This window comes from Ursus americanus, chromosome 2 (assembly GCF_024610735.1).
Source record: "Ursus americanus isolate L20-20 chromosome 2, mUrsAme1.1.p, whole genome shotgun sequence".
Lineage (NCBI taxonomy): Eukaryota > Metazoa > Chordata > Mammalia > Carnivora > Ursidae > Ursus > Ursus americanus.
Genome location: NC_142128.1, coordinates 69,204,664 through 69,232,273, shown reverse-complemented (window position 1 = coordinate 69,232,273; position 27,610 = coordinate 69,204,664). Strand labels below are relative to the sequence as shown.

At 55.7% G+C, this 27,610-nt stretch overlaps 2 protein-coding genes across 3 annotated transcripts in view; both read left to right on the top strand.

Moving 5' to 3' along the window:
- The window catches only part of IGFN1 (immunoglobulin like and fibronectin type III domain containing 1), a 35,250-nt gene extending 10,496 nt beyond the window's left edge, over positions 1-24,754 (top strand). Inside the window, exons 11-25 of one of the 2 annotated variants that reach the window (XM_045787699.2) lie at positions 912-1,184; positions 1,925-1,963; positions 11,408-11,557; positions 12,062-12,186; positions 13,133-13,274; positions 13,635-13,934; positions 14,474-14,773; positions 15,276-15,449; positions 16,481-16,609; positions 18,429-18,731; positions 19,719-19,807; positions 21,040-21,235; positions 21,949-22,248; positions 23,023-23,349; positions 24,228-24,754. In XM_045787699.2, coding sequence (XP_045643655.2) covers positions 912-1,184; positions 1,925-1,963; positions 11,408-11,557; positions 12,062-12,186; positions 13,133-13,274; positions 13,635-13,934; positions 14,474-14,773; positions 15,276-15,449; positions 16,481-16,609; positions 18,429-18,731; positions 19,719-19,807; positions 21,040-21,235; positions 21,949-22,248; positions 23,023-23,349; positions 24,228-24,241 — 2,861 coding nt within the window. In that variant the 3' untranslated portion in view covers positions 24,242-24,754. Of the gene's footprint in view, positions 1-911; positions 1,185-1,924; positions 1,964-8,712; positions 11,558-12,061; positions 12,187-13,132; positions 13,275-13,634; positions 13,935-14,473; positions 14,774-15,275; positions 15,450-16,480; positions 16,610-18,428; positions 18,732-19,718; positions 19,808-21,039; positions 21,236-21,948; positions 22,249-23,022; positions 23,350-24,227 lie in introns of those variants that run through there. The other variant, XM_045787698.2, reaches the window with a different exon arrangement.
- LOC148110652 (uncharacterized) lies at positions 6,278-8,366 on the top strand. Its single transcript, XM_087860022.1, has 2 exons — positions 6,278-8,138; positions 8,354-8,366. The coding sequence occupies exons 1-2, from the start codon at positions 6,298-6,300 to the stop codon at positions 8,364-8,366; spliced, it is 1,854 nt and encodes a 617-aa protein (XP_087716148.1). The 5' UTR covers positions 6,278-6,297.
- Positions 24,755-27,610: the final 2,856 nt, after the last annotated feature.

Below are 27,610 nucleotides of genomic sequence, written 5' to 3'. Positions count from 1 at the left end.
GCTCACAGACGTTCTGCAGTAGAGGGTCTGTCTCCCGATTAGAGCCAGGCTAATTTCACAGGCTCTCTCCACAGCCTCACTCCTTTCTGCTGCAGACTCTCACCTCCCACACTCGCCAGCAAGAAGGTCCACCCAGGTTAGGCGTCCTTGTGCCCTGTACAGACCTCTTCCTTCTCTGCCTCCCATGCCCCCTCCCCACCTGGGAACTGCCCCTTCCTCTCTCATCAAATTCTGTCCCATCCCCTCAAGTAACTGTGTACGCATCACCACCACCCCCTGCTGGAGCAGATCCGGAGGCCTCCTGGGAGGAGAAGAGGCCTGGAGAAGAAAGCTTTGGGCAGATAGAACATCTAGAACATGGTTCTAAATCAAGGTTGAGGAAGAAAGAGGGCATGAGAGCTCCAGCAGGCCTGGTATGCCCGGACAGGACTTTGAAAAGCTGAGAAATGGCGTGGCATAGGGGGGAAGGAGCAGGGGCTCTGGCGTCAGCCAGACCTGGGTGTAAATTCTGCCCAGGCTGCCTCTTAGTTGGGTAAGCCTGGGTTTCCTTACTTGTGAAAAGGAAATAATAATACCTATCTGGGCGGTGGTCCTAGGATTTATAAGAGAACATGGCGGTCAGCATATCAGTTTTCTTCACATACCCATCTTACCCCCAGACATAACCTCTGAATTTCGGATTACAGAATTCCAGAGCTGGAAACAGTCCTACTGTTCATAACCTCATTTAAACTCCTCGTTTTATGTTGGCAACTGTCACCTGGGGTAAGGAGGGGACCTGCCCCAGGTGACACAGGGGGTCTGTGGCTGAGCTGGTGTGAACCTGGGCTTCCGAGCTCCTGGCCTGGCTGCGTCAGGTCACGCTGTGTCACGCTGCCACGCTGACGCCCCCACTCCTGCTTCCCCAACAGCCATCCCCGCCCGAGTGGTGGTCCCGCTAGCTGAGGTGCACTGTGAAGAGCAGAGTGATGCTGTCTTCGAGTGTGTTCTCTCCAACCCCTGCCCCAACGCCACCTGGAATTTCCGGCACCGGCCACTCCAGCCCAGCAACAAATATGAGGTGTTTGTGTCCCCTGATGGGCTGACCCACCGGCTGGTGGTAAGGGGGGTCCGTTTCTCAGACATGGGCCCCTACTCACTGGGCACTGGGTTCCACGGCTCTACTGCCTGGCTGGTGGTTGAAGGTGAGTGGCTCATACCTCTATCTTTCCCTGCCTCTACCAAGGCAAGACGGGGGGCTGAGAAGGGCACGAGAAAGGCCAGGAGCGGGGGCTTCCCTTGGTCAGCCATTTGCTCTTGAGTATTCCTTCTTTCTCCAAGAATGAGGAAGGCCCCTGAGATCTATTTCTGACCCACTGCAATGCTGGGCCTTTCCAGCCAGCCCAGTCCTTCTCAGCTGTGTGTGTTCCATGGTCCTCTGGAAGTATCTCTGGGGGCACAGATTCAAGATGGCCTGAGGGTCCTGGCCAGGGCTTGGCTCAGATTCAGTATGGATGAGAACCTGGGTCAGGCCAGAGAATACCCTTAAATTCCCCTATGGATTTGGGTTCAAGGTGATCTCAGGACACTGTCAAGTGGGCATTTGTAAGGCAGATGGTGAGCAAATAGATCTTTTAAAAATCATGCAGCTGTTCATGGCAGTTTGATAAGCAGGGGAGTTTTAGGTTATGTATTTTCTCCAAAACTCCTCATGAACCACATAGCAGGGCAGGGTGGGCTGTGGGTACAGGGCTGGGGGAGGTGGTGATAGGATTCATCTATCAGTGAGCTGGTACACCCTGGCTTCCTTCTGAGATGGTCAACGTTTTCTCTACTGGGGAAACTGAGGGTCAGGCAAAGAAATTGGGGCCCGACAGGTGCCTTGGCCTGACTTAACAGGTCTTTTCTTTTGTCTCTCAATGGGGGCATTGACCTCTCACCGAAGCAGGGAAGGATAAAAGCATTCTGACCACAAGTGCTGACCGTCAGCTGCAAGCCCAAGGAGCCCAGACCTCAAAAGCAGAAGATTCCAGGAGCATCACCGGCAAGGGAGGGGAACCCAGAGAGCAGGGCCCCCTGGAGGGCTCCCTCAATGGGGCCAGTCCTGCTTCCGGGCTACAGCTCATAGCTGGTCTAGAGACAGGTGGCCTTGGTGGTCATGGCTACTCCCTGATAGGGAGTGATGGGGCAGCTGGCTCAGCCTGGGGCCCTGGGCGGGCAGGAAAGGGCTTTCTGGAAGCAGAGGGAGGCATGGTTATTCCCCTTGGGGAAAATCAGCTCCACAGAGAGGGAGGCTGGGTCAGAAGCCTTCCAGGGAGCCCCTATGTACAGGGAGAGGGCCTAGAATCAGGTTTGGGTCTCATGGAAGGTCAACAGCAAGATCATGGCAGAGACAGTGATGCAGACAGATGCGGTAGGATAGCAGGAGGCTGGGAGGCTGAATCCAGGTACCCTCAGGCGGGAGGACTGGGGAGCAGTGGGGAAGGAAAGGAGTACAGAGAGGACCATGGGAGTCCCCTGGACAGGGATAGCCAGGAAGAACGCTTCAGTGCTCATTTAGGACCTGGGAGAGGAAAGACAGCCCTGAAGGGATCCCAGTCTGGTCCTGTGGGCTCTTGGTCAGAAGAGGGAGTGATGGAGATGATTTTGCAGGGGGAAAGCCTGGCTGAGATGGAGGGAGAGGGTGATCTGAGCAGGGAAAGACAGAGAGGAGCCACAAGGGCAGTGTGGGGCAGGGGGACTGGCCTGGGGGAAGCTGGAGACAGCAGTGGGGCAGGTGGTCCTGGGGCCCAGGAGTATCCTGGAAAAAGAGGCTCCAAGACAGGCATAGGCCCTGAGTCCTGGGGCTTTCAGGGAGGCAGAGATGCTGATGATGGGGAAGCAGGGGGCTACTGGGGGTCAGAGGAGTCTCGAGGGCAGATATCTATAGGAGAGAACGCCCAGGAACCATCAATACCTGGTAGCAGAAAGTTCCTCCTGGGACGAGGGGGGCCTGAGGCCAAAGCTGAGGGGTCACTACAGACAGCTGATCAAGGCCCAGGGAAGTCTGTGGGTGGGAGAAAGGGCTACAAAACCAGCCCTGCAGGCCCAGGAGTTCCCAGGGGCTGGGAGAGGGGCCTACAGGGGCCCAGGAGAAGGGAGGGCCAGGAGACAGCTGGAGACTTGGGTGAGGCAGGGTATGGCTCTGGAAGCTTCCAGTATTCCCAAGGCTGGCCAGAAGGTCAGTGGGAAGCAGAGGGTGCTGGCAGAGTAGAGTCTGAGAGCACAGGTCCTTGGGATGACACAGGGTCCAGCCTCAGCCAAACCAGGACCCACCACAGGCCTGGAATGTTGGGGTCTGGTGAAGGGGAAGGTGGTGTGGGTGGTACCCAGGGTGCTAGACTGATGGGGTCTGGTCAGGGGGTGGATACCAGAAGCCACAGGCTAACTGGGTCTCCAAGCCTGGGTGCTCAGGAGTCTGGAGGGACACTAGGAGACACTGATGGATTAAGAGGTCCAGGGGCAACAGGTTCTGAACCAGATTTCTGGAGTGGGTCATGGAACTCCAGAGGAAAAGGACCCACAGGTGAGACAGTCTACCAGGATGGCTTAGGAGGTCCAGGGAGAATGGCATCTAGGTATGGCGATGGCGTAGGCTATGCGAGAAGACTAGGTCCTGAGAATGGGGCTGGTTATGGCGACGGCTCAGCAGTGTCAGGAGAAATGGGATCTGGTTATGGCACTGGTGGCAAAGTTGCCTCTGGGGCACCTGGGGGAACAGAGTCTGAGGAAGGGGGTGGTTATAGGCATGGCTCAGGGGTGCCTGGGGGAATGTGGTCTGAAAACAAAGATAGTTATGGTCCTGCAATAAGGGGTTCTGGGAAACTTGCTAATCTCGAGGGTGGCTCAGGTAGCCCTGATAGAGGACCCATGGATGAAGCCAGGGTGCCTCCAGGGGCCAAGGATGCATCCAAAGCCTGGGGAGATACTGGCCCTGGGGGAAGGCATCATTCCAGCGGTGGCCTAGGGCATCCTGGGACAGTGGGGTCTGTGGGTAGAGGGGGCCTTGGGGCCTCTGAAACCATGGCAGCTGTTGGGGAGGGACATGTAGAAGCAGAACCAGGGGTCTCTGGAAGAATAAGGCCTTGGGATCAGACTGGAGACTATGGGGACTTCAGAGCCTCAGGGGCTCTGGGGGCCTTTGGAGAAGGAGGCCGTGAAGGTGGTTCAGGGGAAGCAGGAACCATGGAGCTGAAGGCAGGAGACAAAGTGAATGATGGGGTTGGCACCAGGGACCTTGGTGTTAGGGCCTCTGGAGCTGGGGCCAGTTCTGAGAGCCAAGGGGCTTATGGGTCTGGTGGCATGCCTGGTCATGGGGGAGGATCAGGAATTCAAGGGTCTCAGCAAATTGGAAGCAGAACAGCTTATAGAGGAAGATCAAAGGGTCTTGGGTCTGGGGGGATGGGGCCAGGGGATGAGGCAGGTTATAAGGATGGTGTCAGGGTTTCTGGGGGAATGGGGTCTGTAGATGAGGCAGACTATAGGAAAGGTTTGGGGACTCCTGAGGGAATGGGTTCATTGGGTGAGGCAGATCATAGGGATGATTTAGGGGGTTCTGGGAGAACCAGGTCAGGGGGTGAGGCAGGTTATAAGGATGACTTGGGGGGTTCTGGGAGAATGGGGATGGGGGGTAAGAGAGGTTATGGGGATGGCTTGGGAAAATCTGGGAGAATTGGGTCAAGGGGTGAGATAGGTTATGGGGATGGTTTGGAGGGTTCTGGGAGAATGGAGATGGGGGGTGAGACAGGTTATGGGGATGGTTTGGGAGGTTCCAGGAAAATGGGGTCAGGGCGTGGGGCAGGTTATAGGGATGGCTTAGGAGGTCCTGGGAGAATTGAGTCAGGGGGTGAAGCAGGTTATAAGGATGGTTTGGAGGGTTCTGGGAGAATGGGGATGGGGGGTGAGGAAGGTTATGAGGATGGCTTGGGGGGTTCTGGGAAAATGGGGTCAGGGGCTGAGGCAGGTTATAGGGCTGGCTTAGGAGGTCCTGGGAGAATTGGATCAGGGGGTGGTACAGGTTATAGGGATGGCTTAGGAGGTCCTGGGAGAATTGGGTCAGGGAGTGAGGCAGGTTATAAGGATGGCTTGGGGGATTCTGGGAGAATGAGGATTGGGGGTGAGGCAGGTTATGGGGATGGCTTGGGGGATTCTGGGAGTATTGGTGCAGGGAGTGAAGCAGGTTATAAGGGTGGACTGGGGGGTTCTGGGAAAATAGGGATGGTGGGTGAGACAGGTTATGAAAATGGCTTAGGAGGTTCTGGGAAAATGGAGTCAGGTTATGGGGAAGGCTTAGGAGGTCCTGGGAGAATTGGGTCAGGGGGTGAGGGAGGTTATGGGGATGGCTTGGGGAGTTCTGGGAGAACTGGATTAAGGGGTGAGGTAGGTTATAAAGATGGCTTGGGGGGTTCTGGGGGAATGGGGATAGAGGGTGTGGCAGGTTATAGGGATGGCTTAGGAGGCCCTGGGAGAATTGGGTCAGGGGGTGAGGGAGGTTATGGGGATGGCTTGGGGGGTTCTGAGAGAACTGGATTAAGGGGTGAGGTAGGTTATAAAGATGGCTTGGGGGGTTCTGGGAGAATGGGGATAGAGGGTGAGGCAGGTTATGGGGATGGCTTAGGGGATTCTGGGAAAATGGGGTCAGGGGGTGAGGCAGGTTATAGGGATGGCTTAGGAGTTCCTGGGAGAATTGGGTTAGGGGGTGAGGCAGGTTATAAGGATGGTTTGGGGGGTTCTGGGAGAATTGGGTCAGGGGGTGAGGCAGGTTACAAGGATGCTTTGGGGGATTCTGGGTGCATGGGGATGGAGGGTGAAGCAGGTTATGGGGATGGCTTAGGAGGTTCTGGGAAATTAGGGTCAGGGGGTGGGACAGGTTATAGGGATGGCTTAGGAGGTCCTAGGAGAATTGGCTCAGGGGGTGAAGAAGGTTATAAGGATGAACTGGGGGGTTCTGGAAGAATGGGGATGGGGGGTGAGGCAGTTTATGGAGATGGCTTAGGGGATTCTGGGAAAATGGGGTCAGGGGGTAAGGTAGGTTATAAGGATGGCTTGGGGGTTTCTGGGGGAATGGGGATTGGGGTTGAGGCAGGTTATGGGGTTGACTTAGGGGATTCTGGGAAAATGGGGCTAGGGGGTGGGGCAGGTTATAGGGATGGCTTAGGAGGTCCTGGGAGAATTGGGTCAAGGGGTGAGGCAGGTTATAAGGATGGTTTGGAGGGTTCTGGGAGAATGGGGATTGGGGGTGAGGCAGTTTATGGGGATGGCTTGGGGGATTCTGGGATAATGGGGCCAGGGGGTGGGGAAGGTTATAGGGATGGCTTAGGAGGTCCTGGGAGAATTAGCTCAGGGGGTGAAGCAGGTTACAAAGATGGCTTGGAGGGTTCTGGGAGAATGGGGATGGGGGGTGAAGCAGGTTATGGGGATGGCTTAGGAGTTTCTGGGAAAATGGGGTCAGGGGGTGGGGAAGGTTACAAGGGTGGTTTACGAGGTCCTGGGAGAATTGGGTCAGGGGGTGAGGCAGTTTATAAGGATGGTTTGGGGGGTTCTGGGAGAATGGGGATGGGGGATGAGTCAGGTTATGGGGATGGCTTAGGGGATTCTGGGAAAATGGGGCCAGGGGTTGGGGAAGGTTATAGGGATGGCTTAGGAGGTCCTGGGAGAATTAGCTCAGGGGGTGAAGCAGGTTATAAAGATGGCTTGGAGGGTTCTGGGAGAATGGGGATGGGGGGTGAAGCAGGTTATGGCGATGGCTTAGGAGTTTCTGGGAAAATGGGGTCAGGGGGTGGGGAAGGTTATAGGGATGGCTTACGAGGTCCTGGGAGAATTGGGTCAGGGGGTGAGGCAGGTTATAAGGATGGTTTGGGGGGTTCTGGGAGAATGGGGATGGGGGGTGAAGCAGGTTATGGGGATAGCTTAGGGGATTCTGGGAAAATGGGGCCAGGGGGTGGGGAAGGTTATAGGGATGGCTTACGAGGTCCTGGGAGAATTGGGTCAAGGGGTGAGGCAGGTTATAAGGATGGTTTGGGGGGTTCTGGGAGAATGGGGATGGGGCATGAGGCAGGTTATGGGGATGGCTTAGGGGATTCTGGGAAAATGGGGCCAGGGGGTGGGGAAGGTTATAGGGATGGCTTACGAGGTCCTGGGAGAATTAGCTCAGGGGGTGAAGCAGATTATAAAGATGGCTTGGAGGGTTCTGGGAGAATGGGGATGGGGGGTGAAGCAGGTTATGGGGATGGCTTAGGAGTTTCTGGGAAAATGGGGCCAGGGGGTGGGGAAGGTTATAGGGATGGCTTAGGAGGTCCTGGGAGAATTAGCTCAGGGGGTGAAGCAGATTATAAAGATGGCTTGGAGGGTTCTCGGAGAATGGGGATGGGGGGTGAAGCAGGTTATGGGGATGGCTTAGGAGTTTCTGGGAAAATGGGGCCAGGGGTTGGGGAAGGTTATAGGGATGGCTTACAAGGTCCTGGGAGAATTGGGTCAGGGGGTGAGGCAGGTTATAAGGATGGTTTGGGGGGCTCTGGGAGAATGGGGATGGGGGTTGAAGCAGGTTATGGGGATGGCTTAGGGGATTCTGGGAAAATGGGGCCAGGGGGTGGGGAAGGTTATAGGGATGGCTTACGAGGTCCTGGGAGAACTGGGTCAGGGGGTGAAGCAGGTTATAAGGATGGTTTGGAGGGTTCTGGGAGAGTGGGGATTGGGGGTGAAGCAGGTTATGGGGATGGCTTAGGGGATTCTGGGAAAATGGGGCCAGGGGGTGGGACAGGTTATAGGGATGGCTTAGGAGGTCCTGGGAGAATTGGGTCAGGGGGTGAGGCAGGTTATAAGGATGGCTTGGGGGGTTCTGGGGGAATAGGGATCGGGGGTGAGACAGGTTATGGGGATGGTTTAGGAGGTTCTGGGAAAATGGGGTCAGGGGGTGGGACAGGTTATAGGGATGGCTTCGGAGGTCCTGGGAGAATTGGGTCAGGGGGTGAGGCAGGTTATAAGGATGGTTTGGGGGGCTCTGGGAGAATGGGGATGGGGGTTGAAGCAGGTTATGGGGATGGCTTAGGGGATTCTGGGAAAATGGGTTCAGGGGGTGGGGAAGGTTATAGGGATGGCTTACGAGGTCCTGGGAGAACTGGGTCAGGGGGTGAAGCAGGTTATAAGGATGGTTTGGAGGGTTCTGGGAGAGTGGGGATTGGGGGTGAAGCAGGTTATGGGGATGGCTTAGGGGATTCTGGGAAAATGGGGCCAGGGGGTGGGACAGGTTATAGGGATGGCTTAGGAGGTCCTGGGAGAATTGGGTCAGGGGGTGAGGCAGGTTATAAGGATGGCTTGGGGGGTTCTGGGGGAATAGGGATCGGGGGTGAGACAGGTTATGGGGATGGTGTAGGAGGTTCTGGGAAAATGGGGTCAGGGGGTGGGACAGGTTATAGGGATGGCTTAGGAGGTCCTGGGAGAATTGGGTCAGGGGGTGAGGCAGGTTATAAGGATGGTTTGGGGGGCTCTGGGAGAATGGGGATGGGGGTTGAAGCAGGTTATGGGGATGGCTTAGGGGATTCTGGGAAAATGGGTTCAGGGGGTGGGGAAGGTTATAGGGATGGCTTACGAGGTCCTGGGAGAACTGGGTCAGGGGGTGAAGCAGGTTATAAGGATGGTTTGGAGGGTTCTGGGAGAGTGGGGATTGGGGGTGAAGCAGGTTATGGGGATGGCTTAGGGGATTCTGGGAAAATGGGGCCAGGGGGTGGGACAGGTTATAGGGATGGCTTAGGAGGTCCTGGGAAAATTGGGTCAGGGGGTGAAGCAGGTTATAAGGATGGTTTGGAGGGTTCTGGAAGAGTAGGGATTGGGGGTGAAGCAGGTTATGGGGATGGCTTAGGGGATTCTGGGAAAATGGGGCCAGGGGGTGGGACAGGTTATAAGGATGGCTTCGGAGGTCCTGGGAGAATTGGGTCAGGGGGTGAAGCAGGTTATAAGGATGGTTTGGAGGGTTCTGGGAGAGTGGGGATTGGGGGTGAAGCAGGTTATGGGGATGGCTTAGGGGATTCTGGGAAAATGGGGCCAGGGGGTGGGACAGGTTATAGGGATGGCTTCGGAGGTCCTGGGAGAATTGGGTCAGGGGGTGAAGCAGGTTATAAGGATGGTTTGGAGGGTTCTGTAAGAATGGGGATGGGAGGTGAGACAGGTTATGGGGATGGTTTAGGAGGTTCTGGTAAAATGGGGTCAGAGGGTGGGGAAGGTTATAGGGATGGCTTACGAGGTCCTGGGAGAATTGGGTCAGGGGGTGAGGCAGGTTATAAGGATGGTTTGGGGGGTTCTGGGAGAGTGGGGATTGGGGGTGAGGCAGTTTATGGGGATGGCTTGGGGGATCCTGGGAGAATTGGGTCAGGGGGTAAGGTAGGTTATAAGGATGGCTTGAGGGGTCCTAGGGGAATAGGGATGGGGGGTGAGACAGTTTATGGGGATGGCTTAGGGGATTCTGGGAAAATGGAGTCAGGGGATGGGACAGATTATAGGGATGGCTTAGGAAGTCCTGGGAGAATTAGCTCAGGGGGTGTAGCAGGTTATAAGGATGGCTTGGGGGTTTCTGGGAGAATGGGGACAGGGGGTGAGGGAGGTTATAAGGATGGTGTGGGAGGTTCTGGGAGAATTGGATCAGAAGGTGAGGCAGTTTATGGGGATGGCTTGGGGGATTCTGAGAGAATTGGGTCAGGGGGTGAAGCAGGTTATAAGGATGGTTTGGGGGGTTCTGGGAGAATGGGGATGGGGGGTGAAGCGGGCTATAAGGATGGTTTGGGGGCTGCTTCGGAACTGGGGACCGGAAGTGAGGCAGATTATAGGGAAGGCTCCGGAGGATCGGGAGAAATAGGGTCAGAAGGTGAAGCGGGCTACAGAGACGGTTCAGGGACGTTCAGAGGATCAGGCACTCAGGCTGGAGCGGGTTTTAGAGGTGGACCCCGCAGCCAGGAAGCCACCGAGCATGGGTCACAATATTGGACGGCATCAGAGGGGTCTGATGGTGGCACAAGCTCCAAGGACGGTTCAGAGAGGGGCAGAGGAAAGGCATCTGTGAAAGGGGCAGGTCCTGGAATGGGCTCTAGGACAGCTGGAATGCCGGGCACTGCAGATGGCACCGTGTGCGGGCATGGCCCCTGGGACCCAGAGAGGCAGGGGATTCAAGGAGGTCCACAGATTCTTTCAGACAGGCAGGGCTCCAAGAATGGTCTCGGGGCCTCTGGAACCTCAGGGGTTCCTGAGGCACTGGGAGCTGTTGGCTCTATGGGAAAATCAGGTGTCGGAGAGTGGCAAGATGCTGCTGGGATCCCAGGATCTTCTGTGGACAGAGAGGCTCCCAGTAGGGAGGGCAGGTCTGTAGGCCAAGCAGGGGGTATGAAGGCTTCTGGGTTTCTTGATGGTCGAGGGACAGTGGAGGGTGAGACCAGGGCAGGGGCAGTTGCTCAGGAGCCTGGACATGAGCAGGACTTCTGGAAAGCAGGGCCTGGGACAGCAGACAGGAGTAGAGCAGCTGGCCTGGGGGGACTGGCACCTCAGGCAAGTGGGGACTCACCGCTCGGAGGCAGAAGGGTGGGAGCGACATGCGGGAGCTCGGTGGGCACAGGCCAGGTTCTGGACAGCGGCAGGATGCCTGGGGAAAGGGGTAAATCAATGTCAGGTTCTGCGGATGGAGGAGGGGTAAGCCACACTGGGGTCCCAGGCAGGGAAGACGAGGGGTTTGGCCAAGGCAGCATAGGTGTTGAGAATCAGTCCCCAGGCTCCAGAACTTCTAGATCTCTGCAAGAGAAAGATGCCACTTTCAGGGGGATCCATGAAGGGCCAGAGGGCTTCAGGGGCAGGAAGGGTGCTCCAGGCCAAGAAGGGGCTGGTGGGTGTCAGGACCCATGGTTCCTGGAGAGCAAAGGTTCAGGTCCTGGATGGGGAAGGTCTACTGGCTCGGGAGACTTAGGCATCCTGGATAAGGGGAATTTCACTGATAGGGAGAATGGCCTTACCCCAAAACCTGGGGATTTAGGGCCTCGGGGAGCCTGGAATCGTCTAGATGACACCTTGGGCAGAAAAGACTCTATGGAGAGATCAGGGGGCATCCAGGGCCTGGGCTTTCAGCTAGACAAAGGACAAAGAGGAGAAAGAGGGTCCCTGGGCTATCAGGGGTCCCTGGGGGCTGAGAATGACAAAGCCCAAGGTCCAGGGGCCCTAAAGGAGTATGAGGGATGGGGAGCAGAAGAGTCTGGAGGGTCAGAGAGAAGGCCTGGCCAGCTCAGGAGCAGGTCTCAAAGACAGTCAGGGGTGGAGGCTGGAACAGCAAAGAGAAGGGGAGCAGATGAGGCCAGAGGTTCTGGGCAGCCACTGGGAGGAGAGGACAGAGAGAGCCGAGGGGTGACTCTGCACGAAGACCAGAGCTGGGAGCCCCTGAGTCATCTTGGCAGCAGGAGAGGTGACCTGGAGGGCAGATCAGACATCTATGGCCAGGGGAGAGATGCCTCCCAGAGTCCCAGATCCAGATACAAGCCTGGCACTGGCGGCTTCCCCAGGGAGACCCAAGGTAGGTGTTTCTCAGGGGAATGGCTCCAGTGGGGTAGTGCCTAGGGGGACAGGGATGACTGCGTCGGTCTCAATTCTGCCTCCAGCTCCAGGAGTTTGCCCTGCCAGTTCCCCCCATTTTCAGGGATCTCTTCCCACCCAGAAACCAACCTCTCCTTCCTTGTGCAGGTGGGCTCCAAGCCCCGTGGGTCTCAGAGGTCTCTGGGTCTCTGTCTTAACACCCTATGTCCAAAAAACTAGAGGTGTTGAAATACTCTCTGTGGGTTACTCAGACTTCTCATCTGTGTCACTCAAGGGGGGGGCCTTCAACCACCTTGCACCCCAGGTCCCCTATACTAGCCTAGACCCTGCTGAGAAAATTGGAAGGTTTGGTTTTGCTGGCATGGGCTCAGCCCAGTTGGCAGGACATGGTGCCCTCCCAGAGCTCAGGCCATGGTCTGGGAGGCTGCGCCTTGGGGGAAATCCTTGGGTGACCAGCCCCCAGACTCCTTCTGTGTCTCTCCAGGCCCCAGGGGCCACTTCTCCCAGGGCCTGGCTGACATGGAAGTGCAGCAGGGAGAGGCTGTTGTGTTCTCCTGTACCCTCACACGCGACCTGGGCCCTGTTGCCTGGTTTAAAGATGGAGTCAAGGTACTGCCCCCCCATGCTTTACCGACCAGTTTATGGGTGGAGGGAGGGGGGAGGGGTGTGGATGGGGAGTAGTGAAGCAACAAGGAGTAGAGGGTAGGGGCTTTGCAAGAAACATTTTTCATTCTTTTTTTTAAGATTTTACTTATGAGAGAGAGAGAGAGAGAGAGAGCACGTGCACGCACAAGCCGGGGGGAGGGGTAGAGGGAGAAACAGACTCCCCAGCTGAGCAGGGAGCCCGATATTGGGCTCGATCCCAGGACTCTGGGATCATGACCTGAGCCGAAGGCAGACACCTAACAGACTGAGCCACCCAGGCGCCCCAAGACTTTTTATTCTTCATTTCACTAGAGCACCTACCCTGGGAGAAGCCTAAAGCCAGCGCACTGGTGTTTTTAAAATAAAACTGGGTTTTTATGTAGATGTGTACTCTCTTCGCTCCCCCCTGGACACACCCCTTCCTCTCCCAAATGCCTCTTCCTCATCCAAAATGCCGGTCCTGTCGCAGCGCCTGTTGAATTCTACTGTCCTTCAAGGCATGGTACAAACGCCACCTCGGCCCAACCAGATGGGCCTTCTCCTGCCTCTGCACAGCCCTTCTGTCCTCCGCCACGCCTGTCCTCTTAGGAGGATGGACATCTCAGTGGTTCAGAGCATGGGCCTTGGCATCAGCTAGACCCGGGCTTCAGATCCCAGCACTGCCACCTACCTCTGGTTTCACACATAAAATGGGCCAATAATAGTACTGACTCCATAAGGTCGTTGCAACATTAAATGAGGTACTAAGTATGGAGAGTACTAGCACACTCCTGGTGCATCACAAGCGTTCCATCGACGTTGCTGTGATTACAGTTCCTACCTTGCATTCGTAGGGGGCCCTGCTTCCCCCCGCCAGGAGGAGCTGGACAGGGGTGGGGATGACGGGCTCCTCCGCGGCCCTTGTTTGCAGCTCAGCGCCCGGGATGGAGTCGTCTTTGAGCAAGATGGCCTCGTGCACAGGCTCCTCATTGACCGTGTGCAGGGGACTCAGGCTGGGAGGTACACCTGCGTAGCCGGCCACCAGCGGAGCGAGGCCACGCTGAGCGTCCACGGTGAGGCTCAGCCCTTCCCTTCCCTGCTCAGCAGTCTCTGTGCGCCAGGTGGTATGTGCCACCTCCAAACACCTGTGTGTGTGGCTAGTCTGCAGCCAGTGCCTAATCTCATCCGCAGTCCGAGAAGGTGATTTTAAAAAGCCAACTGTATCCTCCCTGTTCTTTGTCAGGAAGTCCTTGAGGAGGTCAAGCCCTGTTCCCTCCTGCTGCAGATGAAGCCCCTCCATCCCCTCGGTTGTCCTCATGGGGGTTGGTCTTTACTCTCAGCCTACACTTCCTTCTCCAGGTCCTTCTTTCCCCATTCCCCCGGTGCACAGTGCCCTGGCTGCCTTGGACTCTCTGACCCTGTTATATCCCTAGATCGCCCTGTCATCGCTCCTGATGTCGCAGAGAAACTGAGAAAGCCACTGGTGGTCAAGGCTGGGAAGCCGGTGACAGTGAAGATCCCTTTCAAGAGCCACCTCCCAGTCCAGGCTGTCTGGAGAAAGGACGGGGCCGAAGTGGGCAGCAGCAGCCGCCACGGGGCCCAGGTGGCCCTGGGGGATGACTTCACTCGGCTGTGCCTCCCTAGCGCTGGCAGGAAGGACGGTGGCCGGTATAGCGTGACACTGAAGAGCGAGGGAGGCTCTGTGCAGGCCGAGCTCACCCTGCAAGTTATAGGTGCCAGCCCCAGCCTTCCCCCCAGCCAAGGCCTAGGGGTCCCGGGGTTCTGGGTCCTCCCTGCCGGCAGGAGCAGGCCCAGAGTGTGCCCCCCTGCTCCAATCCTCATTTGCATGCTGTTTAAGATCCACACCTGCTTCACTGTGTCCTCTCTCCCCTCCTCAGACTGGTTAGGAAGACAGGGCTGGGCTCCCTCTGGTTGGGCTTCTCTGGGAGCTAAGGCACTGGGCCCAGGGGGATCGCTGGGGTGGGGGGGTGGCCCCCAGCCTTGAACAGTGCCAGCAAGTTAGGACTGCCTGTGGCCAGAGGGCTGAGCAGGTGCCTCTACCGCCCACAGTGGTGCCTTCGGGTCACCTCTGTGGGTGTATGTGTGAGTTGGGGGGTGGAGACCAGGGACACTTCCAGGTAACGCCCAAGGCTCTCTGGGTACTCTACCCCACCGCAGGCTTGTCCGCTGATGAGGGGGGAGGTCTAGCACCGCTCCCCTCCAGCTCCTTTGACCCCCCCTTCTTTTCCTGCTCCTCTCCGTGGGACCGCAGACAAGCCCCAGGCCCCACAAGGTCCCCTGGAGGTACAGAATCGCCAGGGGGCTGGGGTCTGCCTCTGCTGGCGGCCCCCAAAGGACGACGGGGGCCGGGCCGTGGAGCATTACGTGGTGGAGAGGCAGCAAGCTGGCCGGAGCGCGTGGCTGAGGGCGGGCCAGGCCCCTGCAGACAGCACCACCTTCACCGACGCCGACGTGGAGCAGGGCAAGAAATACACGTTCCGAGTGCGGGCTGTGACCTCTGAGGGGGCCGGGGAGGCCTTGGAGTCCACGGAGGTGCTGGTGGCTCCCGAGGGTAAGAGGATGGACGGGGCCCCAGTGTTCCCTGGCTCTCCACCATGCCCAGAGGGTGGGTGGGACTGCCCCAGACTCTGAGCGACTCGGGCGGGTGTTGGGGGGTTCTTGGGGCCCTTGCAGAGCACTGTGGAGACTCCTTACCTCATCTTCATTTGGGATTTGGCAGGCAATCAGGAAACGAGGTTTATGGGGTCTTCTCCCAGCCGTGGCTCTCTGGGAGTAGGGGTGGACAAGCAGAGCCCACTTTCTCAGGAACCTGGTGGGGGGGCAAGCACCATCATCCATCACATGCCCTCCCTCCGGGGACTTGAGGCTGAGGGGCCTCAGGGCTGCGTCTAGGCTCCTAGGCCACAGCCAGAGCTCAGCCCCCCTGACACTCCCTAGGAAAGAACAGAACGTGGCCCACTCCCAGATGCCCCACTCCCTGTCCCCTAGGACCTTACTGTGAGCTGGCACCTTGCCTCGGCCTCTGGCTGACCTGCCCCTTCTCGCTCCTCCAGCTCTCCCCGGGCCCCCTTCAAGCCCAACCATCCAGTCGGCCTCCAGCCAGGGCATCACACTGACGTGGACAGCGCCCCGGGGCCCTGGCAGTGCCCACATCCTGGGCTACCTGATCGAGAAGCGCAAGAAGGGAAGCAACACCTGGATGGCAGTGAATGTCCAGCCCGTGCCTGGTGAGTGGGCCTGAATGGACGATTCACATCACCCTGGCCCCCAAAGCGTCCCTAGATGACCTCCTGGCTCCAGGGTGCAGCGGCACCTTCTTGCCAGATCCCTTCCTACAGGGCGTCTCACTTGGGGTGGTTTCACGCCCAGGGGACAGTTGACAGTTGTCTGGCCATTTTGGGTTGTCATAACTGAAGTGCGGGAAGGTGGGGGTAGCAATCGAGTGTGAAGAGGCCAGAGACGCTGTTAAACAGCCTGCAGTTTACAAGGCCATGCCCCCGTCCTGTCCCCATGTCCTCAAACAAAGAATCAGCTGGCCACAAATGCCAACAGTGCCAAGGTTAGGAAACCCTGGTTTAACAGAAGTCTCAGGATGGAAGCCAGAGATGCAGCTGTTAGCCCTGGCCCCTCTCCTTCTGGCCTTGACCTCAGGCAATGCACTCTTCTCTCTGGATCTTACCTTTCTCATCCATTAGATGAGGAGACGTGGCCCCTGTCCTACTACCTTCCCTACAGTTTCCAGGAAAGTGCTTTCGGAGATCAGAAAGAACTCAGAAACGTCCAAGCCAACATTTGCAGGAGAAAGAACAGGTTCCAAGCCCTCAGCAGGTTGTCAGGAGACCAGGTTTCTAGCCAGGGCTGTGCCACTTAGGACCTCAGGATCCTCATCTCTGGAAAGAGGGTAGTGAACTAAGGTCATTCTCCCAACTTCACTATCTAGTCATTCTGTCAGATCTATAAATCTATATAGATTTATAACAACATTTAGAAGTCCATAAGGCAGAGAGAACCAGAGATGAAGGCACTTGTGCAAAACCACTCAGCAAGTTAGTGGCAGAACCAGACAGGGATTGGGGCCTCTCACACCCTGGGCAGTGCTCTTTGGAGACAGCGAGTCACCCCTAGCTGGCTGGCTGGAGAGGAGGAATGTGTTGGGGCCCTAGGCTTGGTGTTTTCCAGAGCTTGGAGGCACCAGGCCATCGTGTGCCCATCACCTGGTCCTGTCCCGGGGAATGAACGTGGGATGGGCTTTTCACAGAGAGGAGGTGGACCGTGGTGGACGTGCGGCAGGGCTGTCAGTATGAGTTTCGGGTCACCGCTGTGTCTCCCTCTGGCCCCGGAGAGCCTGGGCCCCCATCGGATGCCGTCTTTGCTCGGGACCCCATGAGTAAGTAGAGCACTAACCCAGGCTGGGGGTGGCAGTGGTGATGAGCAGGGGATAGTTCTAGAGCCCATGGGACAGGACATGGGCTGTAGGAAGGTCAGAGCCTGTCCTGAAGGACATGGTCAGGAAGGCTGGAAGACAGGGGTCGAAAGGCCGCTGGGGAAAGGCATATTTTAGGGACCTTGGGGAATTAAGATCAAACAGGCCCAGAGGCCAGGCAGTAGGGATCAGAAGAACCCCTTCCTGGGAACGCTTTCCTCGCTCCTCAGCCTTTGGGCAGGTCAGTCCTCGAGCTGGCCCACCTGCTCCTATCCTATAACCGTCCGCCCACCCCAGTGAGGGCTTGTCATCGCCGTGGGGCAGGTGGGAGGTCGCCGTGGAAGCTCACCACTCACTACCCAGCAGATCCTCGCTCATCACCTCCGTCACAATGGCTAACATTGTGCCAGGAACTAGGGAAATAAAGAAGAAGCCTCCACTTCTGGTCTAGAACAGCATTTCCTTATCTGGGATTTCAGACATCAAGCCACAGAGAGATGTCAATAGATATGTTGAGAACAACACAAACAGCCAAAAAGTTCTGTGATCAAAGATGCTTCTAACACCTGGCCTATGATATTTCTAAGCCCTACAGGGAAGGGACCTGTCCTACTTTGAGCCAAATCTCCCAAATTGGAGGAGAGAATACCTTTTCCACAAACCACCCATCAAAAATCTCATTCCAAGCATACGGCTTGGAAAAGGCTCTGTATGTCTCTGAGGAGCCTCTTATCTCGTGAGCCCTGTGAGCCTGCTAATGACAAGCCACAGGGCAGCAGCACGTTTCTGGCACTCGCTGAATTGGCCACATGGTCACCTCGAGAGCACCTTTGTATCCCTACAGGGCCTGGCACACTGTAGGTGTCCGGGCTGTTGGAATCAATCCAGCAAAAATAGAATATGGTACAAGTTTAATGGCTCGAGTGGCGTCTAAGTTTTTGTCCTAGAAAGGGCAGAATATGGGATGGGGAGGGGAAAGCAGACACATGCATTTTTTTCCTTGCAAGTGGACCAACCCCATCCTAGTTTATCAATCTCTCTCTCTCTCTCTCATCACTGATAGGGAGTGGAGACCACAAGTAGCATAAGCATTATCCTTCCTATAGTAGCCGTCCCAATCACGACCGTTCCGAGGCCCTTGCTCCCGAGCATGAGCCTTGGGCCGGCAGCATTATGGGGGCTTGTTAGGAATGCAGAATCTCAGGCCTCACCAGGCCTTCTGTATTAGGATCTGTAGTCTTAACCAAATCCCCCGGTGGTTTATGAACAAATTAAAGTTTGAGAAACACCATCCTCGCCCAGATTTAGAAACACCTGGGCAGCTCTTGAAACTCCTACTGTCCGGGCTGTACCCCAGACCAATGAAATCCACGTCTCTGGGGATGGGATCTAGAAACCAGCGTCTTTAAGGCTCCCCCCCCTCACACACATCACACCTTTGTTCCAAAGCCCCTGTGGGTAGGTAGGCCCTGTGTTATTCTCCTTCCCACTTAACAGGAGAAGAATAAATATGGACTGAGTGCCCAAAGGGCAGTCTCGACTAATTTAGAGCTCAGAATCAAAAGATATAGAATTCTAGGCTTCTGGGATCTTGGAGCCCAGGAAGTCATCAGCTGAGATACCAGATTTCAGGAATTACAGAATGGGAGTTAGGGGACGTGGGTGAACAGGTGGGTGAAGAGATTCCCAGCCCCCCACGGGAAAACTAGTGAATATCCCCACTGAGTGGCCTCCCTCCAGAGAGGGTGATGCCATTCCTGACCTTCCCACGGTGCCTGGCCAGGACCCCCTGGGCCCGTGCGGGACCTCCAAGTCATAGACACATCGCACACCAGCATCACCCTGAGCTGGGCCCAGCCGGACGCGCAGGATGGGGATAGAGCCCAGGGATACGTGGTGGAGCTGCGGGGCTCAGACAGTCTGCAGTGGAGCCCCTGCCACGAGGGCACCGTGCCAGTCACCACCTTCACAGCCAAAGGGCTTCGGCCCCAAGAGAGCTACTTCGTGAGAGTGACAGCAGTTAACGACGGGGGCCGTGGCCAGCCCACCGCCCTGGACACGTTAGTGCAAGTCATGCCTGTTGCCGGTGAGTGCCATCGCCTTCCCTTCCTGCTGGCCCTTCCCGAGAGAGACCTCTGAGCAGCAGCCATGTACTTGCTGAGCCAGGATCCCCTTCCCTGGTGTAATGACGTGTCTTTTATCAAGCACCTGTTAGAAGCCAGGCACAGGACTAGGCAGGTCCATTCAGAACTGTTTTCTCATGACAACTCATAAAAATCCTACAGGGTTAATGTTTTTACCCCCAATTTACAGATAAGGAAAAACTGAGGTCAAAGGTGCTTTGCCCTGGGTCACGCCACTGGTATGTGGCAGAGCCAGGATTTAAACCAGGTGACTCTGACTCCAGAGTCCAGGCCCCCTCCGGGATTCTTTGCTGCTTCCCGAGCGTGACCTAAGAAGGTCTAAGTGCTGCTCAACACCCGCGGTTCATGTGCAGAGTAGAAGACCCCAGCTCCCTGTTATCCAAAGGTGGATTGTCTTTTCCCTTGGGTTTAATCGCTGGAAGCAGCGGCCCTGGGCCATCCCAACAGGCCCTAGTTGACACAGTTACAATTAGGGAGACGAGTACAATGAACGGCCCACTGCACCTGGAGTCCAGAATCCTGGAATCTTGTCCTGGCTCTGCCCCCAGCTGGATGTGGGCTCAAGACTGTCACTCCCTGCCTCCCATCAGTGTTTATTTCATCTGCAAAACAAGAGTTAGATGACTTTTTCACTGTCCTCTGTTCTCCTAACCCTACTCCTCTCCCTGATGGCTTTCCTTTCTCAGCTTCCATTCCTTCCTGGCTAGCATCTCCCCACCAGCTCCTGCAGGTCCCCCCTGCCCCGCACCCCCCAGAATTCTCCTCCCAGCTCCCTCTACAGTTCCTTCAGAGCCCCTCTCCCACCCCCTGCATGGATCTCTGCATCCATTAGTCTGGCCCAGACATCCCCCTCCAGCTCTGCCTTGTTGGAGACCTGGGGCTGGGACCCAAGTGTGGAGGGAGGTGACGAGCCATCTCGTGTGTTCCAGTCCGTCCCAAGTTCCTCATGGACTCCAGCACAAGGGACTCGCTGATGGTCAGAGTTGGGGACACCATTCGTGTGCCTGTCTATTTTGAAGTGAGTATATCTCATGGGGAGTGGGGAGGGGAGCCAGACTCAGCCCTGTGGTTCTCTTTCACCCCGCTCCTTTTTGGTCCCCAGCCAGTGGCCCAGGCCTGTGCTGGAAATCAGGCCAGAAGTGAGGAAGGGAGAGGGTCCTCCTTGAAGGCAGGGTCCCCCTTGAAGGCAGGGTCCCCACCTGGCCACTCGGTGGCCATTCTGCGCTTGTCTACAACGCCCTCTAGTGGTAGCTTCTGTTAGTGCACCTCTAAACTGTGAAGCCCACTGCTCTCTGCCTCTCTCCTTGCTTGGTCTGGGAATTCAGTGCAGCTGCAGCATGGATAGTCCCTTTTGACTTTAGAAAGACCTGAATATTGAGTTATGAGTATTGCACAAGCACGTGACATCCTGCGTTTGCCTCAGGATGATCTCCACCAACACCACCTGTGCTGTATGGATAGGATAGCTGCCGAGCAGTGTGGGGGCTGGAAGCTCAGACTGCCTGGGGTCAGATTCTAGCATCATTACTCACTAGCTGTTTGACTTCCGATAAATGTCTTAACCTCTCTGTGTTCCAACTTCCTCATCTGTCAAATGAGGATAATAGTAACTTATCTCCAAGGATTTTTCTGAGGATTCAAGGAATTACAACATTGGAAGCACATAAGTAGTGCCTGGCATATGGCAAGCACCCAGTTTGTGTTATCTATTACTAATTGTTGTTGTTAAAATCATCATCATCTATGTGGGAAGTCACAGGTGGCAGAGCCTGATTCAAGCCTACATATAACTCTGAAATACACGTTCTTAACTATTAGACCATAATAAGGACAATGATGGTGCCAAAAATATTTAACACGCACTGAGTGTTCCTCGGCCCTGTACTCCATGCTTTCCATGTATTATTAACTCCTTCAGTCCTCAGAATGATCCTGTGAGGTAAGTTACTGTCCGCATCCCCACTGGCCTCTGATGCCCAGGGTGACCAGTGCCAGAGGATCTCACGGGGAGTTGGGGGTTTGCCTTACTCCTCCTTTCCTGCTTCCTCCCTATCCCACAGCCTCCCCCACGCCTCCCTGGATCACTCCCTCTCAGCCTCTCCCCGAGTAGGCATGTCCCCCCTCTGTGCTTTTGCGCCAACATTTCTCCTCTGGAAGACTCTTCGCCCCACTTAGATGTTAGGCCCAGCTTCAATGCCATCACCCCCACAAAACATCCCCTCCTTACCTTTCTTTCCTCTTGTTTCCCAGGCTGTCCCCATGCCTGAGGTGACCTGGCTGAAGGACGGCTTGCCCTTGCTGAGAAGCAATGTGACCTCCACCAAGGATGGCCTCACCCAGCTTCTGATTCCTGTGGCCAGCCTCTCCGACAGCGGCCTCTACACCGTCGTGCTGAGGAGTCTGCAGGGCGGGGAAGTTGCCTACCGCTTCTCCCTCAGGGTGGCAGGTGAGGCTGGCCCGGGCAGGGGCTCCTGGCACCGGCTCACCACTCACCAGGCATGGAGCTCTCCATCTGGCCTGGTCACAGGTCTCAGCTGCTGTCCCAAGCCTGGGTGTATGGAGTGACCACACCACCAGCCCTTCCTAAGAGCTGGAAGAAAGGAAGGAGGAAAGACAGAGGGAGAGTCTGGGGTAGGGCGGGGTGTGGGGGGTCCATTGTTCTGCCTCAGGAACTTAGGGACAGTTAAGTCAGAGCCCTTCCCCGGTCTGTGACTGTCAGTGAGCAAAGACAGTCACCGCCATTACCTCACTTGAAAGAGCCTTGGAAGCATTGTCTGTGGTCCTCATACGAGATAAACGTTGCCCTCCCCCACTGGGACTCCCACACAGACCCTGCCCACCCTGCAGGAGCTTCTAGAATACAGAAACGACCAACAGCTAACAATGGGGGCTCTGCAACCTAGTCTTGTGAAAGCCCCTCCGCTGTCCATGTCCTGTGTCATTTTACTTACAAGCCAGAGTGTATTCAAATGATTCTTGTAGGAGAGGCTTTCCACGCTCTAGAGATAACCGTAGACAGCTCCAGCTGCCTGCACGGCCAGACTGCATTCCCCAGGACCCCAGAAGACTTGGGGACCTGGAAGAGGGCCATACAGAAGTCCATTCTGGGGTGCCCTATTGGGTCCCCCCCAACTCGGCTGCCTTTGCTCTCTCGTGCAGCATGCCCGAAGGCGCCCGGGCCCATCCGCCTGCAGGAGAACGTGCCCGGGACGGTGACGGCTGAGTGGGAGCCTTCTCCGGACGAGGCCGGGGACGTCCCCCTGTACTACGAGGTGCTGACCCGCTCCTCGGCTCACGGGCCCTGGCGCCAGGCGGCCGACCGCGTGCACACCAACCACTTCACTCTCCTGGGCGTGCTCCCGGGCCACGAGTACCACTTCCGGGTGGTGGCCAAGAACGAGCTGGGGGCCAGCCTGCCCTCCGACACCAGCCAGCCCTGGTGCATCTCCCGGCAGCGAGGTGAGCTCTCAGGGATGCGGGCTGCATCAGCGGCAGCTCCGGCAGAGGGGGCCGAGCGCGGCTCAATGTGTCACTGGCCCCACTACCAGCGGGAGGCCAGGAGCTATTGCCCTGCCCACCTCCCCAGCTCCCCAGCTCCCCACCTCCCCGCCTCCCCAGCTGGCTCAACCCACCTGCACTGCTGTCCTGTGTCCCTGACTCAGGGAGGATCCAGAGAGAGCAGAGGGCTGTTGGTGTCTGCATGTCCAGGATGCCTTTGGGTGGCCTCTCAAATCAGCCGCAGGCCACAGGGCAAAGAGAGGTTAATGTTTCTCTGAAAACCAAGTGTATTTTACAGTCAAACAGGTGTGGGCCTTCAAAGTAGTCACTAGAAAAAGCAGATTATAAAATCAAATGCGTGATTCCATATTTCTGAAACACAAAAATGTCTGGAAGGTTCCACACCAAATTGCTAGCTCTGGTCATCGATAGGCAGTGAGGTTATGCTTGGGTTTTATTCCTTCTCCTTTTGACTTTCTCACACGTTCTAGTTTGTCCACAGGGAATGGGCGTTAGCTTATAGTAAAAAATAAAAAATAAAATCCAAAATGTATTTTAAGAAAAGGATAAAAAAAAATGAGTCAAGCCACGGGGGCCAAATTGACAGGTAAGATGTGGCAGAAGGACCCAGAAAGTGCGTACGTTCCACCGGAAACTTGCCCCCCCGACTCACGCCTCGGCCATCCCTTCCTCGCTTACTGACCCTTCTCTCTCTCGCCCTGGTTTTTGCCACAGACAAGTTCACGGTGAAGGCTCCAAGCTACCGGGAGCCAAACCTGAGCCAGAAGCCCCGGTTCCTGGTGGGTCTGCGGCCCCACCTGTTGCCGCAGGGCTGCGAGTGCTGCATGAGCTGCGCCGTGCAGGGCTGGCCGCGGCCGCATGTCACCTGGTTCAAGGACGAGCAGAGCCTGGCGGGAAACCCTGCAGTGTACAGCACCGACCTTCTGGGCGTGTGCTCACTCATCATCCCCAGCGTCTCCCCCAAGGACAGCGGCCTGTACAAGGCAGTGGCCGAGAACGCGCTGGGCCAGGCTGTCAGCATGGCCAGCCTCATCGTCACAGGTAAACGTGCCGCCCTGGCAGAGGGGGGAAGGGAAGGAGAGTCAGAGGCGCAGCCGCCCACCTGCCTTGGGGGAGCCCTCCCTGTCCCCTCAGAGAGAGTGGCTGGGTTGGGGGTCAGGGTACAGGGTCGTCTAACCGCCGTGTCCACAGGAACTCCGTGACTCCAGCTGGCTGTCACTCGCCCTCCTGGGGCCGTGATTTGCCTGTCTGCACGACGCAGTAATGAACTAGATCATTGAGGACTAGCTCTTGGCTTAGGGGGCCATGCACCCCCGACCTAAGTTTCCCCGTATGGCCTGCGACATGTTTCAAGACAAGAGATAAAGGGCTCCTTCTGCCTTCTGTGTTACACCTTCGTAAACATGCCCAGACACAGCCATTTAGTGCCCAAAAAGCCTTGCTGATTTCCTTACTGGGATTCTCCTTTTCAGTAAGGAAAATAACCTATGTTAATAAGAAAACGTTTTTCCTTTGTAGCACTTAAACCATCTTCTATTTTGAATAGAAAACAAAGTAACCCCCAAACATTTTAAATTATTCAGAATTGACCTTTGTGCAAAAGCAGCCCTTCCGGCCCTGAACCAGAACACCTTCTCTCTCTGCGGCGTCTGTGCCAAGGCCCTTGGGAAGCCACTCGCAAAGTGCCCCAGGGTGTGCACACGCCTCATCCTGAAAGGGTGTTTTCAAAAAAGTGTCTGGGAGTGGTTGCCAGGGGAGGAATTTGCCCAAGCTCAGCGAGCAGACGGTGTCTCTGGATTTGAGCCCATGGCCCCTGATGGCAGAGCCCCCGGGCCTGACCGTGTCACAGTGTGACCTTCCCCATGGAGCAGGGGCAGGAAGGGCAGGTGCGGAATATCCCGGTGCTCTGTGTCTTGCAGAATCTAGCTCCTAGCCCCGCCTCACCCTGGGATGGCCCTGCCTGGCCCCACAGCCATGGGATGATGACAGATCCCCGAAACTTCACTCTTGACATCCACACTGGCCCAGAGAGCTGACCCTAAAGGATGGAGGACACCGGTCGTGCCCGTAGCGCCAGGGACTGGAGTGAGGGGCAGGAGGGCATGGAGTCCTCGGGGAAAGAAAAAGAAGAAGAGGGGCGACATTCAGCCTCTCCACCCCAAGCCAAGCCCTGAACGTGACCTTGAGCCTCCTCCACTCTCTCCGTGGGGCTTCTTTCTTCACTTCTTCCGGGAGATCCGGAGAGAACCCATCTGCAAGAGGGAGGCCAAGTCCTTGTTTTCTGGAAGCGGGTTCCCGGAGGGAGAGCAGGAAGAGTGGGGCCTGCTGTGAGCACAGGCGGGAGGAGTGGGGGTCAGAGGACAGGAGTGAGGGCCAGGGCATCCAGGGCATGTGTGGAATGGGTGCTTTCTGTACCTTTCATCATTAAAACATTAGGCTAACACAAGCTTATCATTTGCAAGGTAACTTGGCGTTGGCGTGTTGGAAGAATTCATACCAGGCTGCCGCAGGAAGGATGGGTGGGTTCTGCGCCGCGGCTTCCGAGAGGGCTTGGAGGGTCTGCAGGGTGGAGAGACTTCCCTCACTCCTCACCCGTGTGTCCCGCACGCCTCTGGCAAAAATCCCGTGAGCAACAGAACGAGAGGCTTTCCTGGGTGTTAGAGTGTGGGGGACACAGAGCCAGGGCTGCCTAGGATAGCTCCCTCCCCGGGGCCAGAAAGAGTCTGGGCTGGGGAAAACCCTACTCAGGATGTGATCCAGGGGCCCCTGTCCGAAGGCGCTGAGAGAGACCATCAAGTGCATGGGGCTTTGGTCTCATCCAGGGTTCTGTGGGCCCCTCTCACCTCCTCCGCAGCCCCTCCTGCCCTGTGTCACACACAGGATGGGATGCCTCCCTTTCCAGAGGACCTCTATGTGACCTCCCATAGAAGCTCTTGTCCTCCTCCATCCTTAAGGCCCCTGAACCTCCCAGGCTCCCAGGAAATACTCCAGAGTTCCTGGGGGTGGGAAGGAAGGAGGGAGCCTCAGGAAGGCTGAGCCCCACTCTGTCCCAGTGTCGGCTCCAAGGCCTAGCAGGTGGCCTGACCCCGGGTGCTCTTCACTCCCTCCCCTGGGATGCAGGCTTCTGCCTTCCCCTGTCTCCTCTCATGCCGGACTGCAGGTCAGACGCAGGAAGGGGGGAGCACAAGCCACCAGGAGGGATGGAGGGTGGATGTCAAAAACACCTTTCTGAGGCATGGAAACATGTAGCCCAGGGAAAGTTTTCTGGATGCCAGAGATAACTGTCCACCCAAAAAGACCAAGAGTGCCCCCAGAGGCAGGGGGATGGACTAGATGAATTTGTACAGGCCACCGTTCACTCCTGCCCCCACCAGAGAAACCTGCAAGAGCTATTTTCTTTGGGTTTTCTCTTGCCATCTCTGCCTTGCTACCGCAGCAGGACAAACTGGGGCCAGGAGCAAAGAAAGAAGTTCTTAGAAACTGTGAGGCAGTAGCCGAACACCTTGGCCTGTATGAACTGTTCTCCTAAGTACTTGTCTTGCTGCAGGGTCCTGCAGGGGGCCGGGAGGGCAGGGCTTTGGCTCAGACTGCAGTGCAATCAGGAGAAGTGGGGCTTTGCACAGAGGGGATGGCCCAGTGCCTGTGCCTGCCTGGCCCTGATTAGGGACTCACAGAGCAAGGATGAGAGAAGAGTCCTTCCTACATTTCTAGGGGTGGAGTGGGGGCCTGACCTTCTGAGGAGATCCAAGGACAAAAGACCCTCACTCGCGATGGCTTCTCAAGATCCATTCATTCATTCGATGGGCCCTGAGCAGGCGCCGTGCAGGGAGATACAAAGACAACTCAGACATGGGACCTGCCCTCAAGGTGCCCACCTTCTGGAAGGGAGATAAGACTAACAAAAGATCCAAGAAAGTCCTGAGGACCTCAGAGGAGGGGAGACCTGCAAGCTGAGAGCATCAAGGAGGGCTTCCTAAAGGAGGCAGGAGCATCCTTGAGGCATAAGCAGGAACTGGGCCTGCAGAGAAGAGGAGAACATTATGAGCACAGGCCGGGCGCAGGGGCTGCAGGAGGTTTAGACTGAACAACTCGTCCCAGGACAGTGGAAAGCCGTGGTCTGTTTGGTGGTGGACAGCAGTGTCCACATCCGGGGCAGGTGAAGCCATCTGTCCCTGGGGGGCGGGGCCTGCACACTTGTATGACCAGAGCAGAATGTGAAGGAGAAGGGAGCAGTCATGGGCATTTTCATTCATTTCCACACAGAGCCCAAACCCTTGCCAGTCAAGTACATCAAATCTGAGTATGAATTTAAGGGTTTGAAGACTAGTTCCGCTACCTAACTGGTTATGAGACCTCAGCGAGTTCCTTATCCTATTCTATGACTGAGTCCTCATTTGTAAATTAAGAAAACTAGCTCCTAACCCAGGGTCCCAAGGGTTTTTCTCCTGTTTTCTTCTTGAAGTATTATGGTTTGAATTCTCACTTTTAGATCTAGCCCTTTTGAGTGAAGTTTTGCATGTGGCGTGAGGTAAGAGTCGAGGCTTTCTTTTCTTCTTTCTTGATTATCCACTTGGCCCAGCACCATTTTCACAAAGAGATTTTCCTTTCCCCACTGAATTACCTTGGAGCCTTCATTGAAAATCAGTCGACCGTATATGTGTGGGTCTGTTTTTGGATTCTGTCTTCCCTACTTCTTTTCTACTTCCTGGAAAACTTTATGTAGGATTGACATAGTATCTTCTTCAAATGTTTGGCAGAATTTACCAATAAAGCCGCTGGGCCTGGAGTTTTCTATGGGAAGGATGTAACCACAAATTTAATTCTTTAACAGGCATATAGGGCTATTCAGGCTATCAATTTCTTCTTGAATGAGCTTTGGTAATTTATGACTTTCAAAGAATTTATTCATTTCATCCAGGTTGTTTAATTTGTCAGCATAAAGTTGTTTATGATATTCCCTTATTATCTTTTTACTATCTGTAGGATCTCTAGTGATATCTTCTCTTTCATTCTTAATATTGGTGAATTGTGCGTTCTCTCTTTTGTTCTTAATTAGTTTGGCTCCAGGTTCATCCATTTTATTGATCTTTACAAAGAACCAGCTTTTGGTTTCATTGATTTTTCTCTGTGAGTTTTCTGTTTTCAATTTCATTGATTTCTGCTCTTATCTTTGCTATTTCCTCTCTTCAGCTTACTTTGGGTTTAACTTGCTCTTTTTTTCCTTCCTGTTAAGGTCAAACCTTAGATCACAGATTTTAGACCTTTGTTCATTTATAACACAAGCATTTAATACTGTGAATTT

What these genes read in the sequence shown, in the direction of transcription:
- LOC148110652 (XM_087860022.1), top strand. Translation starts at nt 6,298, where the DNA reads ATGGGGCCAGGGGGTGGGGAAGGTTATAGGGATGGCTTAGGAGGTCCT.